Source organism: Paralichthys olivaceus, chromosome 14 (assembly GCF_024713975.1).
Source record: "Paralichthys olivaceus isolate ysfri-2021 chromosome 14, ASM2471397v2, whole genome shotgun sequence".
Lineage (NCBI taxonomy): Eukaryota > Metazoa > Chordata > Actinopteri > Pleuronectiformes > Paralichthyidae > Paralichthys > Paralichthys olivaceus.
In genome coordinates this window covers 6,302,361-6,319,125 of record NC_091106.1, presented here as the reverse complement: position 1 = coordinate 6,319,125, position 16,765 = coordinate 6,302,361, and the positions used below count along the sequence as shown (strand labels likewise).

The 16,765-nt window shown below is 37.8% G+C and overlaps 1 protein-coding gene across 4 annotated transcripts in view; it reads right to left on the bottom strand.

Annotated features, from left to right (window-relative positions):
• blnk (B cell linker) overlaps positions 1 to 16,765 on the bottom strand; it is a 21,513-nt gene extending 4,748 nt beyond the window's left edge. The window contains exons 1-11 of one of the 4 annotated variants that reach the window (XM_069538354.1): positions 15,509 to 15,682; positions 15,229 to 15,291; positions 7,121 to 7,167; positions 5,019 to 5,250; positions 3,523 to 3,588; positions 2,912 to 2,958; positions 1,994 to 2,037; positions 1,794 to 1,911; positions 1,236 to 1,339; positions 1,003 to 1,075; positions 790 to 870 (exon numbers count right to left, since the gene is read on the bottom strand). In XM_069538354.1, coding sequence (XP_069394455.1) covers positions 790 to 870; positions 1,003 to 1,075; positions 1,236 to 1,339; positions 1,794 to 1,911; positions 1,994 to 2,037; positions 2,912 to 2,958; positions 3,523 to 3,588; positions 5,019 to 5,071 — 586 coding nt within the window. In that variant the 5' untranslated portion in view covers positions 5,072 to 5,250; positions 7,121 to 7,167; positions 15,229 to 15,291; positions 15,509 to 15,682. Of the gene's footprint in view, positions 1 to 789; positions 871 to 1,002; positions 1,076 to 1,235; positions 1,340 to 1,793; positions 1,912 to 1,993; positions 2,038 to 2,911; positions 2,959 to 3,522; positions 3,589 to 5,018; positions 6,087 to 7,120; positions 7,168 to 15,228; positions 15,292 to 15,508 lie in introns of those variants that run through there. The other 3 variants (XM_020096841.2, XM_020096851.2, XM_069538353.1) reach the window with 3 other exon arrangements.

Sequence of the window (16,765 nt, the reverse complement as noted above, 5' to 3'; positions counted from 1 at the left end):
CGCTGTAGGTGATGTGTAAAGGAAGCAGAAGTGGAGTTTACACAACAGAAGCTATTACACAGATATGTTATATGCTGGAGTAAAACTCTACAGAATGAAACTGATGGAGGACTATTTGTCTGAGAAGTAAAAAAAGAAACTTTGCTCTATTGAATATGTGACTTCTGAACGTTTGGCTCCTGTTTCACGTGTATAAGATCTGATGGAAGTGGGGATATAGAGCTGAAGCTCCAGATCTGTGAGAGTTTGAGGATGACTCTATCCTCAGTGGATCAGAAGAGATATGATTACAGTAGAAAGGTAATTCAACCACTTCCTCCTGGGACTTTTTATAAAACTTTACAGATTGATGGACTGTTGTCTTAGAGTTCCAGCATAATTGACTGTGACATGTTTTCATTTGACTCCACTTTTATTTCCTACATTATTTGTACAGACATTCAGTGTGACAGGGAGTTGTGGGCATTATTTTCTTCTGGCATTGTCTATAGATCAACTGTTTACTTTTCAGTTAATTACAATAACCACTTATTTCCAGCTTTTTTTCAGAAAAACAGCCCCGGAATTTCCCCAAATAATCAAACTAGTGTAAATGTTCCTCCTGTTTGACATCATCATACTTGTAGACAAATGGTTCAAGGGACCGTAATAGAAGGAAGAATCTTAGAAGGAGTGGGGTCACCCTGTTATACTTGATTGCATGGTATTTGTAGTGTTGATTAAGGATGATAATTATACAAATTGGCCCCTTTTGAACTTCTAGCACAACATGTGTAATGTTGCACCTACCAGAACTGGGTCGATGCTCTGGGGGTGTAGGTAACATAGGGAGACCCATCCCTGTTCTGCGCCTACAAGGAATTATGGGATCTGAGGAGAGGCATAGAGAGTATTATTAGTATTTTTATATATTTTTTGGAGTTGTTAGTCATCACAGCAGTAGTATACATATCACATGTTTTAGACACATTCTTTTCTCTCTTAGGTTGTTGTGTATCTTACTGGCGGGTTGATTTTCTGCAGGTTCTATGTAGTTGTCATCATCGTTGCTGCCGTCTGGACTGATGTAGTCATCCTACAAAACAGCATATTGTGAACAAAGGGCCACGTCAGCTTTGCTAACTCCATGGAAAGTATTTATGGAAACACAGGATATGGCAAAATTCTACAAAAACGTTGAGCAAGAAACAGGCCTGCGCTAAAGTGTGTATGTGAGAGCTTCAAGTTGGTTTTACTTCATCACTCCCAGTGGGGGTGGGTTCGGGGGGCAGTTGTTTGGAGGCTTTGCTCGGGCGGAGGGGCTTCTTGGGGGGCCGGCTGGGACGGTTACGGCAGCTGTCTGGAAAGGAGAAGCAGAAGTAGAAACAGGACATGAACATTTGCATGAATAACCAATCTGAAACATTAATGTGCCAAGTCCTTTCTGCACAAATATGACGTGTGAAAAGTACCTGTGAAAAGGACTCAACAAATTAAAGCTTTAAATCAAAGCTTAAAATGAACTTTAATCATACCACATTCCATAACTCTAGTTTTTATTATTGTTATAGGTGCTAATGCCTACATTTCTGTTACACATTTAATGTTTTCATTCTTTTATTAGTTCTTTAATGACTGTATTATTACCACATTTTAAATTATTTAATTTTATTTGCAAAGCACTTTGTAATTCAGTTTTGAGAAGTTCTACATAAATAAAGATATTATTATTATTACTTATGAAGAAATCTAGTTTCAGTGTGACTAAGGTGCAGATATGAGCAGCTCTTCAAGTCAAACAGCTGTATACTGACCAACGTACTCCCCCCTCGGGAGAGAAGCAAAGGGAGTTGAGGTGAAGACTCTGTGGCTGGGAGGAGGCTCGTAGCTGCCGTCCGGGTCGTCACATAGATCCTCATACAGTTCGTTATCCTGGGAACGACATACTTCAAATGTTTCAAACACGTATATCAGACAAAGGACATATTTAAATTACTAGCAATTTACAACTTACATAATCAGGTTCAGATTGCTGATCATCAAAATCCCTGTCATCATCTGTACACACAAACATTTACAGGGATTTAATTGCAAATTATTTTGTGGAATTCATTCAACCTGCAGTTGCATAAAAGGTACTGAATTCCAGCATTAAATTAATCCAGGCATGTACATTTTCTAATATTATAGCAAAGCCTCATCTCTAGCAGAGAGGGTTTATATAGATATAGATAAATATATATGTATGTTTTATATGAAATATTGTGTTTCCCATTCACATGACAGGAGAGTGATTTCAGGCCTTTGGATCCCATTGTAAACATGTTTCTTAAGATCAGTTGCCGTTTTCTGTACAAATAAATACATTTTATATTTAGGAACCACAGAGGTTTCTATCACGGTACTGCAAGACTGTGGTTCAAAGTTGTAATCCATGTTTATATTATACTAAAACAGTCTGGATTAAGCTCATAAAGCCAAGTTACTGATACATCAGAGTGATGAAATGAATGTGAAAGAATATGGAACCTGGTAAAAGTAAAGTAAACTGCACAGTTTTATGTATTATTCCATAAAGCAGCCAGCAGGTATAAAAATTTACTCTAAGGCTGTGGAGATGGTGAAGTAAAAATGATTAGTTGTGTATTGGCAAAGTGTTATAGCAAGAGAATTAAAGACCTTCAGTAAGACTTCAGTAACACCACTGAATTCATCCTGTTGTGACTGGAAACGTCAGATTCTGGTGAAACTCACACATTGTGAGTTTCAAAGGCAGACTTATCTCAGAATAAAAATAATCTTGATGATTATTGTAATGAGAATCTTATGAAATAAATAAAGAATAATTCCATGTGTCAATGTGGAATCAACAGACGTCTTTACTTCATTAACACAGTTTCATTTGCAGCAGTGTTAAAGACACAGGTCTTACCTCTGTAATCTCTCTCAGGTACCTTTGGACTTGGTTTGTTTTTAAATCTGTAATGTAGAGAGATATAACAATGATTACAATGAGAACACATCACTTTACTATTGATAAAAGATAAAAAATCTAATAACAAGATGTAGATTTGATGTATTCAAGTGGAATTGTCTGACTAGTGATATTTGTCTTGGTGCAGGACATGTTTCTCTCACATATATCACAGCAGACACCTGTGCTGTACAGGCTTGAGAGGTTGATATATTTATTTAAGTGCACATGGCTGACAGTTTATATTTTACAGAAAGGATGAGAAGAAACCCACTTGTCATTATAGTTTCTATCTTTACACGTCAATAGAGGACGCACATCAGGAAAGGAAAGTGAGAGAACAGACATCTGTTGAAGTTATTTTTGGTTTGTGGCTTTTGTCTCTTATTCCACGCCTGTAAAAGAGGAATTGACATCCTCCACTGATGCAAATATGGGCACACACACACAAGACATTAAGAATAAGTAGATCACCAAACTTTCCAAAGGTTTGTCTCCCACGTCACAATGAAAGTTCATTGAGACTGGGATATTTCCACTGTGTATTTTTGTTAGAATGTAGCACTGACCGTCTTAGTTTATTCAGAAAGCTGTCATCTTTTTTCTTGATGTCCTGAACAATTTTTTGAAGCTGCCTGGAAAACACATCCAATGATATTGTTATTCAGAGACAAAGCTTCAGATATATGCAGTATTATAAATATTTGAAGCTGAACAAAATGTTAAAGTTACATTTACTCATATATATTTTTTAGTTTGCAAAGTTACAATCAAAACATTGGGGAGGTAAACAAAATAACATGAACAGTAGACTAACATGTGGGACTAACATGGAGGCTGGAAGTCAGAGTTGGGGGTCCTGAGAGAAAGTCTCTACGATGTCTAGATCATGATTTTTGTGGGCTCAAAAGAACAGAAACCAGACTTTTACATTCAACCCACTATTCCTCCACTAAAATCTGTGCTTCTTTCAGTTTGCACGGAACATTATACGTAGTAAAATCTGTCCTTGCAGTTACAGCCCCTGGCCAATAGAAGGTGCAGCGGCCCCCTCAGCATCCTCTACTTCCTGCTGATGGGTCATCATAAGAGGTGAGCTAACAGCCTGTGAGTGAGCTAACTGCTAAGAAGTGAGGTAGTAACTAAGAAGTTAGCTAACAGCTGAAAGGTGCGCTAACAGTTAAAAAGCTGAAACATCATGGAGAAGGAGAAGTTGTAAAAGAGCCTTGTTGCTGCTAAAACCAGACAAAGTAAAATTGCTCCAGACTTTGTTGAGAAGAACTTCTTTAGAAGAAAAAAACGAAGTGCATGTTATTTTTTTTCATTGGTGGCCCGTGATGAAACAACAGACAGAACAAATATTGACTAACTGGCCATTTTTGTGATCGTTATCTCTGCAGAGTTTGATCCAAGGAAAGAATTACTGACTTTGGAAGTACCCATGGTGGGGATTTATTTGAACGAGCTATTTTTGATAGCTGATGTCATCATCAGTATCATCAGACAGGCCTCCTCTCCAAACAGAAGCAGTTGCAGCTTTCTCACCAAAGAGGTTAATGTCATACACGTGTTTGACAATTCCGTACGGGCCTCGGAAGACGTTATAGAAATTGAGATTGCTTTTCATAGGAAATATCTTCTCCACCCTGCTCTAGATAAATGACTACTTTAGATCTTTTTCACAGCTGCCATTCGGCATGTAGGTAAACACAGGTAATCACGTTAATAAACGTTCTTGTAGGTCTGTTTAGACACAGACACTTGAGTAGGCTGAGCGATTAGTTAGTTAAACCTGTGTTTACCTGCTACTTCATGGCAAGTGAAACGTGTGGTAAAACATTTCTTACAGTTTCAACCCCTTTGTTGCTTTGTCAAAGGAAAAACATTTTTTTTACTGACATTATATCACAGAAGTATTTCGAAACTTAAATTTCAAAATGTAAATTTTTGTCCAAGGTGCCAAATCAACAGTTTAGCGGATATTCTAAAGGATTTGCAAGAAGTGACAGTGTGTCATCATTCACATACAAAGATACTAAAGTTCAAATAAAAATAGGCCTCTTACCGAATCTTTGCCACGGCAGGAGTGGTGAATTTACTTAGCGTATCCATATTCATGTTTCCAGTTTACTTTTTGGCTCTTTATCCGTCTCGTGCATTAAACCTGTGCTGCCAGATTGTTTGCAGCAGCGTAAATGAAAAATGCTGTTTGGCTGCAAGTCACGTCTTTGTCATAGAGGGGAGGGAATGTGTTCATACCCGCATCTGTGAGAAAAATCACTTCTCTTTTCCACTCTCTGCGTCACAAACACAAACACACACACACACACGTGTCTCTCTATAGTTGTGAGGACACTCATTGACATAATGCATTCCCTAGCCCCTTAAGTCTTAACCCTCAAAAACCAATTGAATTTGTGGGGACCTGCCAAAATTTCCTCACAAAGTTAAAATGTACTCACAATGATGGTATTGAACCAAAATTGGCCCTCATAACTAGAGGGCCCCCACCGCACTTTGAACAAACCTCTTGCATCACATCTCGCTCGACTTTTAATTCTACTTCCACCACTAACCCTCATCGAGACCCTGCCATTTTAACTGCTACTTTAACCCCACTCTATAAACTGTATATCACCCATCAGAGGCCACTTAGGGAGGCCTTCAAATTAGTGCGAACTGTTGCAAAGATATCTATTTCCTCCTTACAAAAGATCTTTGTCATTACTGATGTCAATGCTGGACACCACAGGCTGTTTTTAACTTTGGTCTGTGGGAAAGGTCATGCTCAGTGTAAAGTGGAAAGAACCATGTTGTAATCCAGAGTTGTACGGAAGGGTGAATAAGCGTGTGCCCAACCTGTTTCGACGGGCAGGGGGTTGATGTGTGTGTTAAATAAATGTCTGCTCTGCCTTTGATCACAGTGAACCACAGCAGAGAGGGGGCAACCAAGATGCTGTCTGTGGTGAGAAATGGCCCAACTGTTAAAGAATTAAAGAGACGGCTCTTGATTTTTAAGGAAGCAACTGTGTATGATTCACTATGAGACAAAGCCATTTGTCACTATTCAGTCTGGAATGGCTCAGATTACTGTAAATGAGTTTTTTACCATCCTTCATTCTGCAACTTTTACCTGCACAGAAATTAGTAAAAAAACTTTCAAAATATAAACTTGAATACACTGAGTTTAGTGTCAATTTAGATAATCAAAATTAGTGAAATTTAATTTGCAAAATTGTTCAAGATATAATATATAAGAGATTGAATGAAGTTTCACTTGTATGTTAACAAAATTAACCATCAGCTTATAATTTAAAACAAATGAATAATTGAAATATATTTATATATATATATATATATATATAATATTTTTCAGTGGATTTGACTTCCACCTCACTTGAATTTGAAAATGGATTCAATTTTTACACTGGAAACATTTGTAATTTTAAAATGCATTAAACCATAAATAGAACCTTCCTTTTTTTTTGCCATTTAGACTTTCAAAGTAACAAATATCTTGAATTATGCACATATCAATTATAAATACTTAAATAAATATAAAGTAGATACACACATCACATTACTCTTTTCTATTTAATAGTTTCAGTTTATGTGAGACACAGGTACACACCCACACAAACCACACACACATGGGGATAAATTAAGAGGAACATATTTCACAAACATGAGAAAACATGTGCTCACAAATGTGCAGGTGCAGTCAGACAGTCAGACCAAAAACCTTCATATGCAGCTGTATGTGTGTTCAAGTACAAAATAACTGTATGCATGTAGAAACACCTGTTAATTTATTTTTGAGACATCCTCTTATTTTATATATTTTTTAAGTATAACTTTTTTTTATACACTGGTATAAATAACATTACTTTCAGTCACCTCCTGTCATTTTGAATTCTTTACTTAAAAATGATCAATAACTGACTATCTCAATGCATATGTAGAGTATCCTGCGTTCTGGAATTGACCTCAGTGCTCCTCCAATATGTTACACTGATGACAGTAGCAGCAGATGATTTAGGACACAAGTGCTTCCATTGATAGAGCGTGAAAGATATGGTTAGAAAAGAGCTGACGGATGGAGGCAGGGAGAAGAGAAGAGGGTATGATGGAGGTGTGTGATGTCTGATGTATTCAAGTGTTACTCACGGTTGGTGGATGAGACTAAACTTGCTCATTTCACTCTCAGACAGGTTCTGTGAAAGGATCAGAGAAATCAGTTGTAAACACATATTAAAACTGGAGACCACAGAGTTCACACTTGACTGGGATTCTTTGTAGCAGAGTGTCACTTCACTAAATACGTGTGTTTGAGCAGAGGTGGTGGTAGTTGTAGCAATGCATTACCTCTCCTCTCACAGGAGATGGCAGCATCTTACAAAGGGCCACTTTCTAACGCCACCTCATTTTATTTCTGGAGAGCTAATAGTGAGATACAGGGTCAGAGATTGTCAAATACATACAACAATCATGCATATATTATAAAACCTTGCAGGACTTCACGTTCACACTCTTCATTATTCATGGATAAATATTGCAACACCTTCACAGAGACCTTGGAGGTTGGGTGCCTTGCTCAAGAGCTTACTGATGATATATATAGATGATATAAATATTTATATGGGGAATAGTAAGAACAGGAGCTCTTTTTATTTATGTATTTAATGCAACAATGAGACCAAAAATATCCAATCTCAGTGGGAGTCAATTTCACAGAGAACACAAAGGCGGAGACATAATCTCTTAAAAGAAAAGCACAGATAAAAATGTGTGTTTTCTTCCCCGTTACCTTGTTTCATTCAAAACTGTCGACTTTCAGGTGAAGAGTGTGTTCCTCTACTCTAACAACACACTAATACCACAATCACAGTTTTAATAAATCAACATGCAGTTAAAAGGTATCCGATTTCCTGCTGCATAGTGATTTTTATTGCATTTCAATGTCTGTGTTACAGTAAGACAATCGAGATTTGTAAATGAAAGGAAAATGATTACCATAAAATATGCAACAAATCCCACTAAATTATGTATTCCCCTCTTCATTCATAATTCATTGCTGCAGGTCGTTACCAGCTCCGTCTCTCGTCTGTTTTATATTTATTGTAATGAAATGAAGATCCACGACAACAAACGTTTGTGAGAATGTGTTTATTGTTCTCTTCCGTTTGTAAGATATCAAATAAACAAATGGATAGAAGCTTGTTAGGAGAGGTTAATGTATGAGGTGTGAGTCTAACATGGCTACTTCATTTACACATGTTAATGCATGGACAGGTCTTTGTCTGCAGAGTCTCCTGTGGAACATCTGTAATGATGTACTGTTAATGTGCCTACAGTTGATTGTGTGGTAGTTTTTCAAAGCTGCTTATCCTGTATCTAAGACTTACCACAGGGAGGGGCTTGAAAATGCAGCTCATAATACACCAGTGTGTGAAAATGGGCACTTTGGTGCAACAAAAGCATGCATTACCTCTTTAAGCAGAGCTTGTGATTTAATCATTTGTAAATCAGAGAGTGAGATCACTTAATATGAAAGGCTTTACCTCCTTCAAAGAACTGAACCTTGGCCTCACAGATACACTCTTGATCATCCCACTAGCTTACAGGGAAGAAAAAAAACCTGTCTGTATAAAATCAGACTTAGCCTTTTGACACCGAATAAAATATCAAATAGTGCGCCCCAGTGGATACTCTGGCATTGCTCCCACATTGAATTATTTATAGAATTGTCTGCTTGTTTGAATGAGACACAACAGTTTTACAAGCTGCAGCCTGTTTTTACTATAGACTGGGAACCCTCACTCACAGTATAAAACACTCAATCACATTTACATTTTTACATGTCTTCACTTCAACTTCAGCTTTACTTCTTACTGGCAATGATCTGCAATTTCATAGCTGTAGATTATTTGTATATAGGCTTTATCGGTGATTTGATTCCTTTTAAATCCATCTTGTGACATCATGCAAAATTATAGTATTATACAGCTCTCTTCTGATTGGCTAGTACGTGAATTAAATATTATCTGTGCCGGTCACTGAAATCAATCCCATTTGAGTGAGTGTATGGGTAATTTTTCATCCTCACCTCAGTGTTAGTTACCGTCATAATTACCAACTAGCCTCCTGGGGAATGTGCCAGCCCTCTAATAACTTAAGTCATGTCTAGAGAAACATATCTGTCTTCTAAAGTGAATATTTAATGTTCATCTCAAGTTTTCTTCTCCACAGGGAAGAGTTGCTTTTTCTTCTACGTCTTTTTCCTTTTTAGAAAAAAAAATCGTCTCAGCGTGAAATTAGCACTCATTGCAAATCTCATAGACAGATAGAGAAGAACAAGCATGGCAACAGATAAGGAAAGTCAAGCCATCAGGAACACTATGGATGTCTTATAGTAAAGTCTGAAAATATGTGTGCTCTCTCACTGGGAAAGATGATTTTTCCCTCCATCTTTGAGTGTGACTTTTTCAGTAAGATATATTAAAAAAAAAGATTTCTTATGTGGTTCAAAACATGTTTTATGAACTTACAGACCCAATTACTTTCTCAAAGGCTACTGGAAATAGTTTTGCAAAAATACAGGATATCAAAATTTCAGTTTTGGACAAATTGTCCATTTCGTACCCATCACTCCAATAGCTGTTAGCTAACTCCAAAGTTGTGAACTGACTGACCAACATTTCCACATTGGGCTACAGATGTTCAGGATTATTTCTTTAGTTGAAATCACATCAGAATAATTTAAATGATGCTGTAATCCTATAAACACTACACATCGACCCATGAATGCCTCAATTTAAGAATGTGTTCTTAAAATGAGGTGTTGTCAGATGCATTGTTTGTGCATTGTTGTCTTGAGGCAGCAAAAAACGATTGACAAACAATATCCTGGTCAGAGGTCAGTGGCGTGCTGTTATTTTGAGGATGCATCATCAAGATAGTGTAGGCACGTGCACAACACACACAACATATTGGTTTTCACTTGCCTTTCACTTCTCGTCAGATAATTGTTCTCTCTTACTACATGGCAAGGCTGCTTTTATAATGGCAAGTGCAAGCACATCTGTCTTTTAATGGGAGATGGCACCCCGTTTATTGCTACATGCAAAACACAGGCATACTTTAATCAAGAAACAAAGTACAACCCTTTAGAACCATGAACCTGGTGCAGTCTCTTTTTCCTATACACTGTAGATTTAGTAGATTTTTCAAAAACATGTTGCCATAGATGTGTGCATAGGCTCTCCTTGTTGAGTGGCCTTTGTTTGTAGTGTGGATGTCAAACACACAAGTTGAAAGTGACTTCTCCAACCAGCCACAGTGTCACAGAGATGGAGGCTGACAGTTCTTTGGATCCACTACACACCTCTTTTAATCTGTCTACCAGTGTGATCGAACAGGCATCAAAAAGATGGAGATTACCTTTATCTGAGCTTAGCTAGCTCACTGTCATTCCCATCCACAGTGTAGTACACTGTTGTGTGTTGCCACCCACCTCTCAGCCAGAATTATGCACATCTCCACTCAGTCTTAACAAATGATGAGGAGATATTGTAGGTGTGAGGTGAAGGAGATGCGTCCCAGGCAGAGCGAGATGTTTTCTTATGACAGCAGTTTAATGCTGTGTTGCCTACTAACTTGTATCTACTTATTTTATGACCTGTGCTCCATCTACTGTATAAACATCATATAAATATGCAAAGTAAATCAACAGCAAAGTTCAGGAGCGACACACTGGCTGCATGACATTCAGACCCTCATGCCCCTAGACACATAATGAACTTAGTACGTGATGACTCAATCCTCCTTTTTCCGCTGCAGTTCAGCAGGCATAGGTTTACACATGTTTCTGATCATGTATATGAAACTCACATGTCTATGTTGCAGAAACATACAGTATTATATATATGCATTAGACATAATATGTGTATGTACACTGGAGGTTTCAACATCAGACTTGTGTGTAGGTTCCATTCTAGGGTTGGGCAATTGGGGGAATTTATCGTCTACCTGCGAATGCCTGAATCCGTCATCTGTCTTTTTGGGGGGGTGCGATTTGTCAATTTATTTTGTGGCCTGCCTCCTCAAGAATTCCTTCAACTCTATAAATCATTGACCTAGGAACTGGTACTTACTGCAGTCATTCATTCGGTCCTTCCTGACTCTATCCATTCCCCCACTTTTTCTGTCCTTTCTGAAATGCTACAGCTCCTCAGTGTCTGTACGATTTTTTTGTGGCCACGTCACAATATCAAGATTGATCCCCACTTCCTGGTCAATACTTTTCTTTAATGGGTCAGACTGTGAAGAACAAATTAGGTAGTTTTTAAATTAATAATAATCAACAAAAAAATGGATTTTACTCTGCTTTGTAAGACAGTCTACTCTGAAGCTTTTACAGTTGCTCTTGTGAAGTGTTTCTTCAACAGAGAGTGAAATTTCCCTTCCGATGAAACTGCAAAAGAAACAAAAACTTCTGTTTTTCTGTCAAGAGGAACTGGATATTTACAAAGAGCCACAACACTGAAGTGAAGAGCACCACCTACTGAAAACCAGCTGAGATAAATTGTGTCTCATATCCTCAGAGAAATGAATTTCAGAGATGAAAATGCAGATTGAATATTAAGACTACTCTGTTTTACACAGAAGTGAGCTGTGTGATACAGACAAAATACAAGGACACAAGGACAGGACAAAATGCAATTTATATTCAAAGTGTGTTTTTTCAGTCTCACTATAGTATTGATCAGATAATCCATCAGCATATGGATACATCCAGTGTATATTTCTATATTAATGTTTACCTCCACTTAATCTCTCACAATAATATCCCATTTTTACCCAAGCCTTTCAGTCTTTTGTTGTTTTTAGAATACCTAACTGTAAAATAAAATAGAGATTGATATATTACGTAGTAAACTATTGTATTATTTTGTAAAAACTGATTACATAACAGGTCAATTCATCATTTGAAAATGCTATGGGGTAGAGCCCTGCGCGGGACTGTATTCTTCATCCCGCTCCTGCCCGCTCCCGCTGAATTTCTGACCCGCAACCGCAACGTGTGTGTTACACTCCCGCCCAGCTCCCGCAATGTGTATGTCCACTCCCGCCCGCACCCTAAAAACTCAGAGGATTTATGCCCGCACAATAATAGAGATACATTGATTTTGTGTCTTCTCCCGTCCCGCAGGAGAAAACACGTCATTTTATAGGCTATTAATAAAGAGATTCATGGGGTTGTTTGTTTGCCTTGCTTTGTTTTTGTGTTGTAAAGACCTTGTTTTCAGCTTCTTTTCCATATCATTTGTTGACTCCATCCTGTCGCTAGGCTACATCCCGATCCCACAGTGTTTTTTTTAGCCGCCCGTTCCTGCCTGCTTGCTTCCGCAAGATTTGCGTTGGGTCCCGCAGAACCCGGCAGGACCCAAAGCAGCCCTCTACTATGGGGAATAAAAAAGAGGACTTTTAATTGATGTATTATTAATCAATAAATAAATAGTTCAGAGATTAGAGAGAGGGGAAGAAGAGAAAAATGGTGAGAAGACAGAGGTAGAATTAACCAGCTAACATTAAGTCAGATGGATTTTTATTACCTAATATTCCGATCAATGGCGTACTATGCACAGTGACCACCCATGTGCCCAACTGGCCATAAGGGAAAACCAGGGCAAAAAGTCCAATATGTGTATATTCCAGGACTGTGCTTATGTCCCTGATCCAAACTGACCCTGCCTCTAAATTGTGGAGCTGGGTGGTGTAACCGAAGGTTTGGGAACCACCAAAGACATGGACAGTGAAGTCCATAAAGCCATGCTGTTAAGTGGGGACAAACATCAAATACAAAACACAAAGTTCCACACAACTACATGCAGAGATCAAACTGATAGGGTGTGACCGGGAAGGATTGTCAGACTGGTTAAAGTGAAGGTGTGTGTAGCCAGCAGTTGTGTGGCCATGATAGAATATACTTCTCAATACAAGCCTATGTGTACCTGAGCTTAATAGAGCTCTGGTGCTCTGGTAGTGTCTGTAGCTATGGGGTCTATTACACAATACACACACTATATATGTATTTGTCAGATCTGCACTGGTTACCTGCAGGAAAGTCTCTGCTCTGAAACATTAATCAGTCTGACTGATACAAATCCACAGTGAGCATATTTTGGGTGGTGAATAATCTGTGAGACTTTGTGGAAACGCAGTATTTTAGTGGTGCAATATCCCACCTGAGATGGATTAAGTTCAGGGTCAGTGAATAATGAATAGAAGAGTAGATCCTTGCTCTCAGGATGTGGCCAATCAAAAGATGCATATGAACAAATTAATGCTTAGAGAAGCAGTGCACAGGACGTATTAGTGAGGTATTAATATAGGATCCTCAAAATACCAAATATTAGGAAGTTATAAACCCGTGCTTAAGTTATTTCACTGCATAAAATCCTCTTCCCCCTCATGACTGAGGCAGATTAAATGATACTTAACTTAAATAAGTAGGGATCACAGCTTTAATAGCCCAGTGACTCATTTCACAGTTCTTACTTTCTGTGAAAATGAGACACTGACAGTTTTCTCCTGCTCTCACTGTGGCAGTGTGCTTCTCAGAAGTATCAGAGGGCCCTCAGAGACCGTCCACATGTGGATGATGGTGTCTAACAGAGGTGTAGTGCTATTTGTTTAAGTACCAGAGTGCACCTATGATGCGAGTGCATTCATGCGTGGGCACGGTTCAATTGTAGCTCGTTATGTAACTAATGTTCCTATGGTGGCAACTTTACCTACATTATATAAGTTTATCTGAGACATTTATTAGGCTGGGAATTTCACCCGGCACTCAGCCAAGCATCCTGCTATTTGACTGCACAGTGGCTGTAGTAGGTTGTAATTAGCGTGGCATTAAGCAGTAGAGGAGAATGAACACAATGTGCCTGGTTGAAACACAAGCTGTCCAAGTGTAATAGACTGGCTTTTGTAATGCATTCTTACTATTGCATCATAAATAAACAGTCAGAAGACGGGATGATGAATGAAAGGATGTTTTTCTCCTGTAACAGTTTTATAAGTTGACATTAGCTTGGTAAAAATGATCCTGTCATGGAGTCACAATGCATTTCACCATGTTGATGTTCTGACCTATCAATGCTCAGTAAATACTACATCATTAGAGGAATACTCAGTAATCATTACTACATCATTAGAGGAATACTCAGTAATCATTACTACATCATTAGAGGAATACTCAGTAATCATTACTACATCATTAGATGAGCACTCAGTTATTATTACTAAATGAAGTAATCTTTACTACTAATCAGATAAGTACAGGAACACACGCACAGACACACACACACACAGACAAACTTAATAAGTTGAACAGCCCCACCGTCGTGACTGGTAATTAAATTCAATGTGTCACTACAGGCAGTTATTGGAAACTTTGAAGTGGATTTTCTTTCTTGTGTGTTAATCAATGCATGAGCTGACGTCATGAATGAATCAACACACCTTAAATGTTAATGACCCCTACATTTGTTTTAATTGGCTATCTGGCCTGACAGAGCTTTAGTGATATTTTTGACTTTCGAGTATGAATTTCCACTTGGATTATGTGAACAGCAGTGTTTCCCCAGTGTGCTGATATGCTCCTGCAGCTCTACACACATGGTGACAAAAGCAGTGAGAGTCCTATCAAAGCAGAAGTTGCAAATGACTCACTTGTCGAAGTCAAAGGGCCCCTCATTACAAACTGTGTGTGGGAAGTCATGCAAGCAAGTTCACATAGTTAAGTTTCATATCCTGCAAACTCTCCTCTGTGTTTCAACTGTAAAAATTTCTTAGGTTACTTAAGATTTTAAATGAACTGTATTCCTCAATTTATTCAAGAAATATCCATCAAAAGGTTCAGGATTTAGATGGAAATGTAGCTGAACAAGAGAGAAAAAAGTCCAAACTGCTGCAAACATATTTGACTCTAAAATAAGAGTGAAACATGTTTTGCGTTGTAAATTCAGTTTGACAGTATTTTTTTCTAATACAACTAATCAAATTGTCCTGCTGTTTTTTATACGGTTATCATAATAACGATAACGATTGCTTGGAACGATCTGTCCATTTTAATGTAATTAGAATAATAAACTAAACACAACCACAACCATCAAATGCTCGTGAACAGATTAGTAGAATTTGAAATTGGAAGAGGGACAGAGTATTTTCTGAGAAAGCAGGTAAAATAAGGAAAATGTGAGGGATTAACTTACCAGGAGTCTTTGTCCATTAATTCTCATCTTTTTTACGGTGGTAACACATTCTTGCATTTTGTTCTGAGGGCAGCAAACATTGATTTTAGTTTGTGAATTTACACATAAACAGAGATTACTTGTCTTCGTAATCCCTCTGTCTTAACATTTGCTTGAGCTGTGTACAGTTTGCATGAAGAGAACTTGTCAAACATGGCATAATCCACTGTAGGTCAACTAGCATCATTTAGTATCCACTGGTTTTCTGCTTTATTTTGTCTCCGGTTTTTCTTGTACTCACCTGGCACATAAAGTGGGCAACTTGTGCCTGGTCCCAGCCCTCACACTCCTCTCTGGACGGAAGGTTCATTTCTGTCTCAACAGGAAACCTCTGAGCAGGAGTGTGCCTTTGAAAGTACAGTAATAGACTGACCGTCACACTCCACCACACACCATCCAGCTTCAGCAAAAGAAATCTCACTTCTACTGAGATTGCATTAAAGCTTCCACAAAAGGGAAGAAAGGACTTCCCCAAAATTATTCTTTATAGTGTCAACAGTGTCATAAGTGTCAAAATAGAGTGTGACTTGATTTCACCTCCCAGCCCAGAGAGTGTCATTGTCAGTCTAATAGGTTGTGTAATTTGTTCTACATCTATTACTTCTCTATTGGAAGTCATATTTATATAGAGTCGTTTGAAGATCATCTCAGATCTAAGAAATATAAATGTGTCCAGATATGTCAAAAGCCAATACACCAGCAATATCTAAACCTATGATAAACTACTATTTAGTAAAAATATTTTTTTTGTTTTAACAGACTGAGTCATACAGTGTTGTAGATGAAAAAGTTTTCCAAAAAATTTGATGTAATTTTCTTTTAACATAAAGTCCAACTCTAGAGGCTCATTACGCCACTTTAAACTTTTCATTGTTCCTTAAAAATGTTTTGCTCATTAAAAAATCTCCTCATGAGCTTAAAATGGCTTAGATGTTACATTTAAGCCAATTTTTTCTTTGACTTGTTCACTGTATTTTGTTTACTGCAGTGTTAAATGTCCAGTGTGTAAGATTTAGGTGAAAGGAAACTATTGGCAGAAATTTAATGTAGAATAATCCTCATGATGTTTTCACTCATTCATTTCATCTAAATTGTATGAATTGTAGTTTTCTTGACCCCAGAAAAGACCCTTTATATTTAAATACTTTATATTTACATTGAGGGGACCCTCTCTACGGAGACCACCATGTTTTTTACATTAGTCCAGACTGGACAAACTAAACACCTTTTGAGTTTTTATGACAACTGAAGGCTACCACAGTTTATTTTTCATGTTTGGAAGGAGAGGGTGAGGTGAGGGGTGTTCAGCTGCAACATGCAACTTCAACACTAGATCACAAAATTCTACACACTGTACCTTTAATGCACATAATGATAAATGTTAATTTATCATTATGTGCCTGTTCACATATTTAAAAACTGGTCGAGATAGAATACTACAATTACTTGTTATTACTATTATCATCAGTTTACTATTGTCACCATGTTTTTTTTCCAG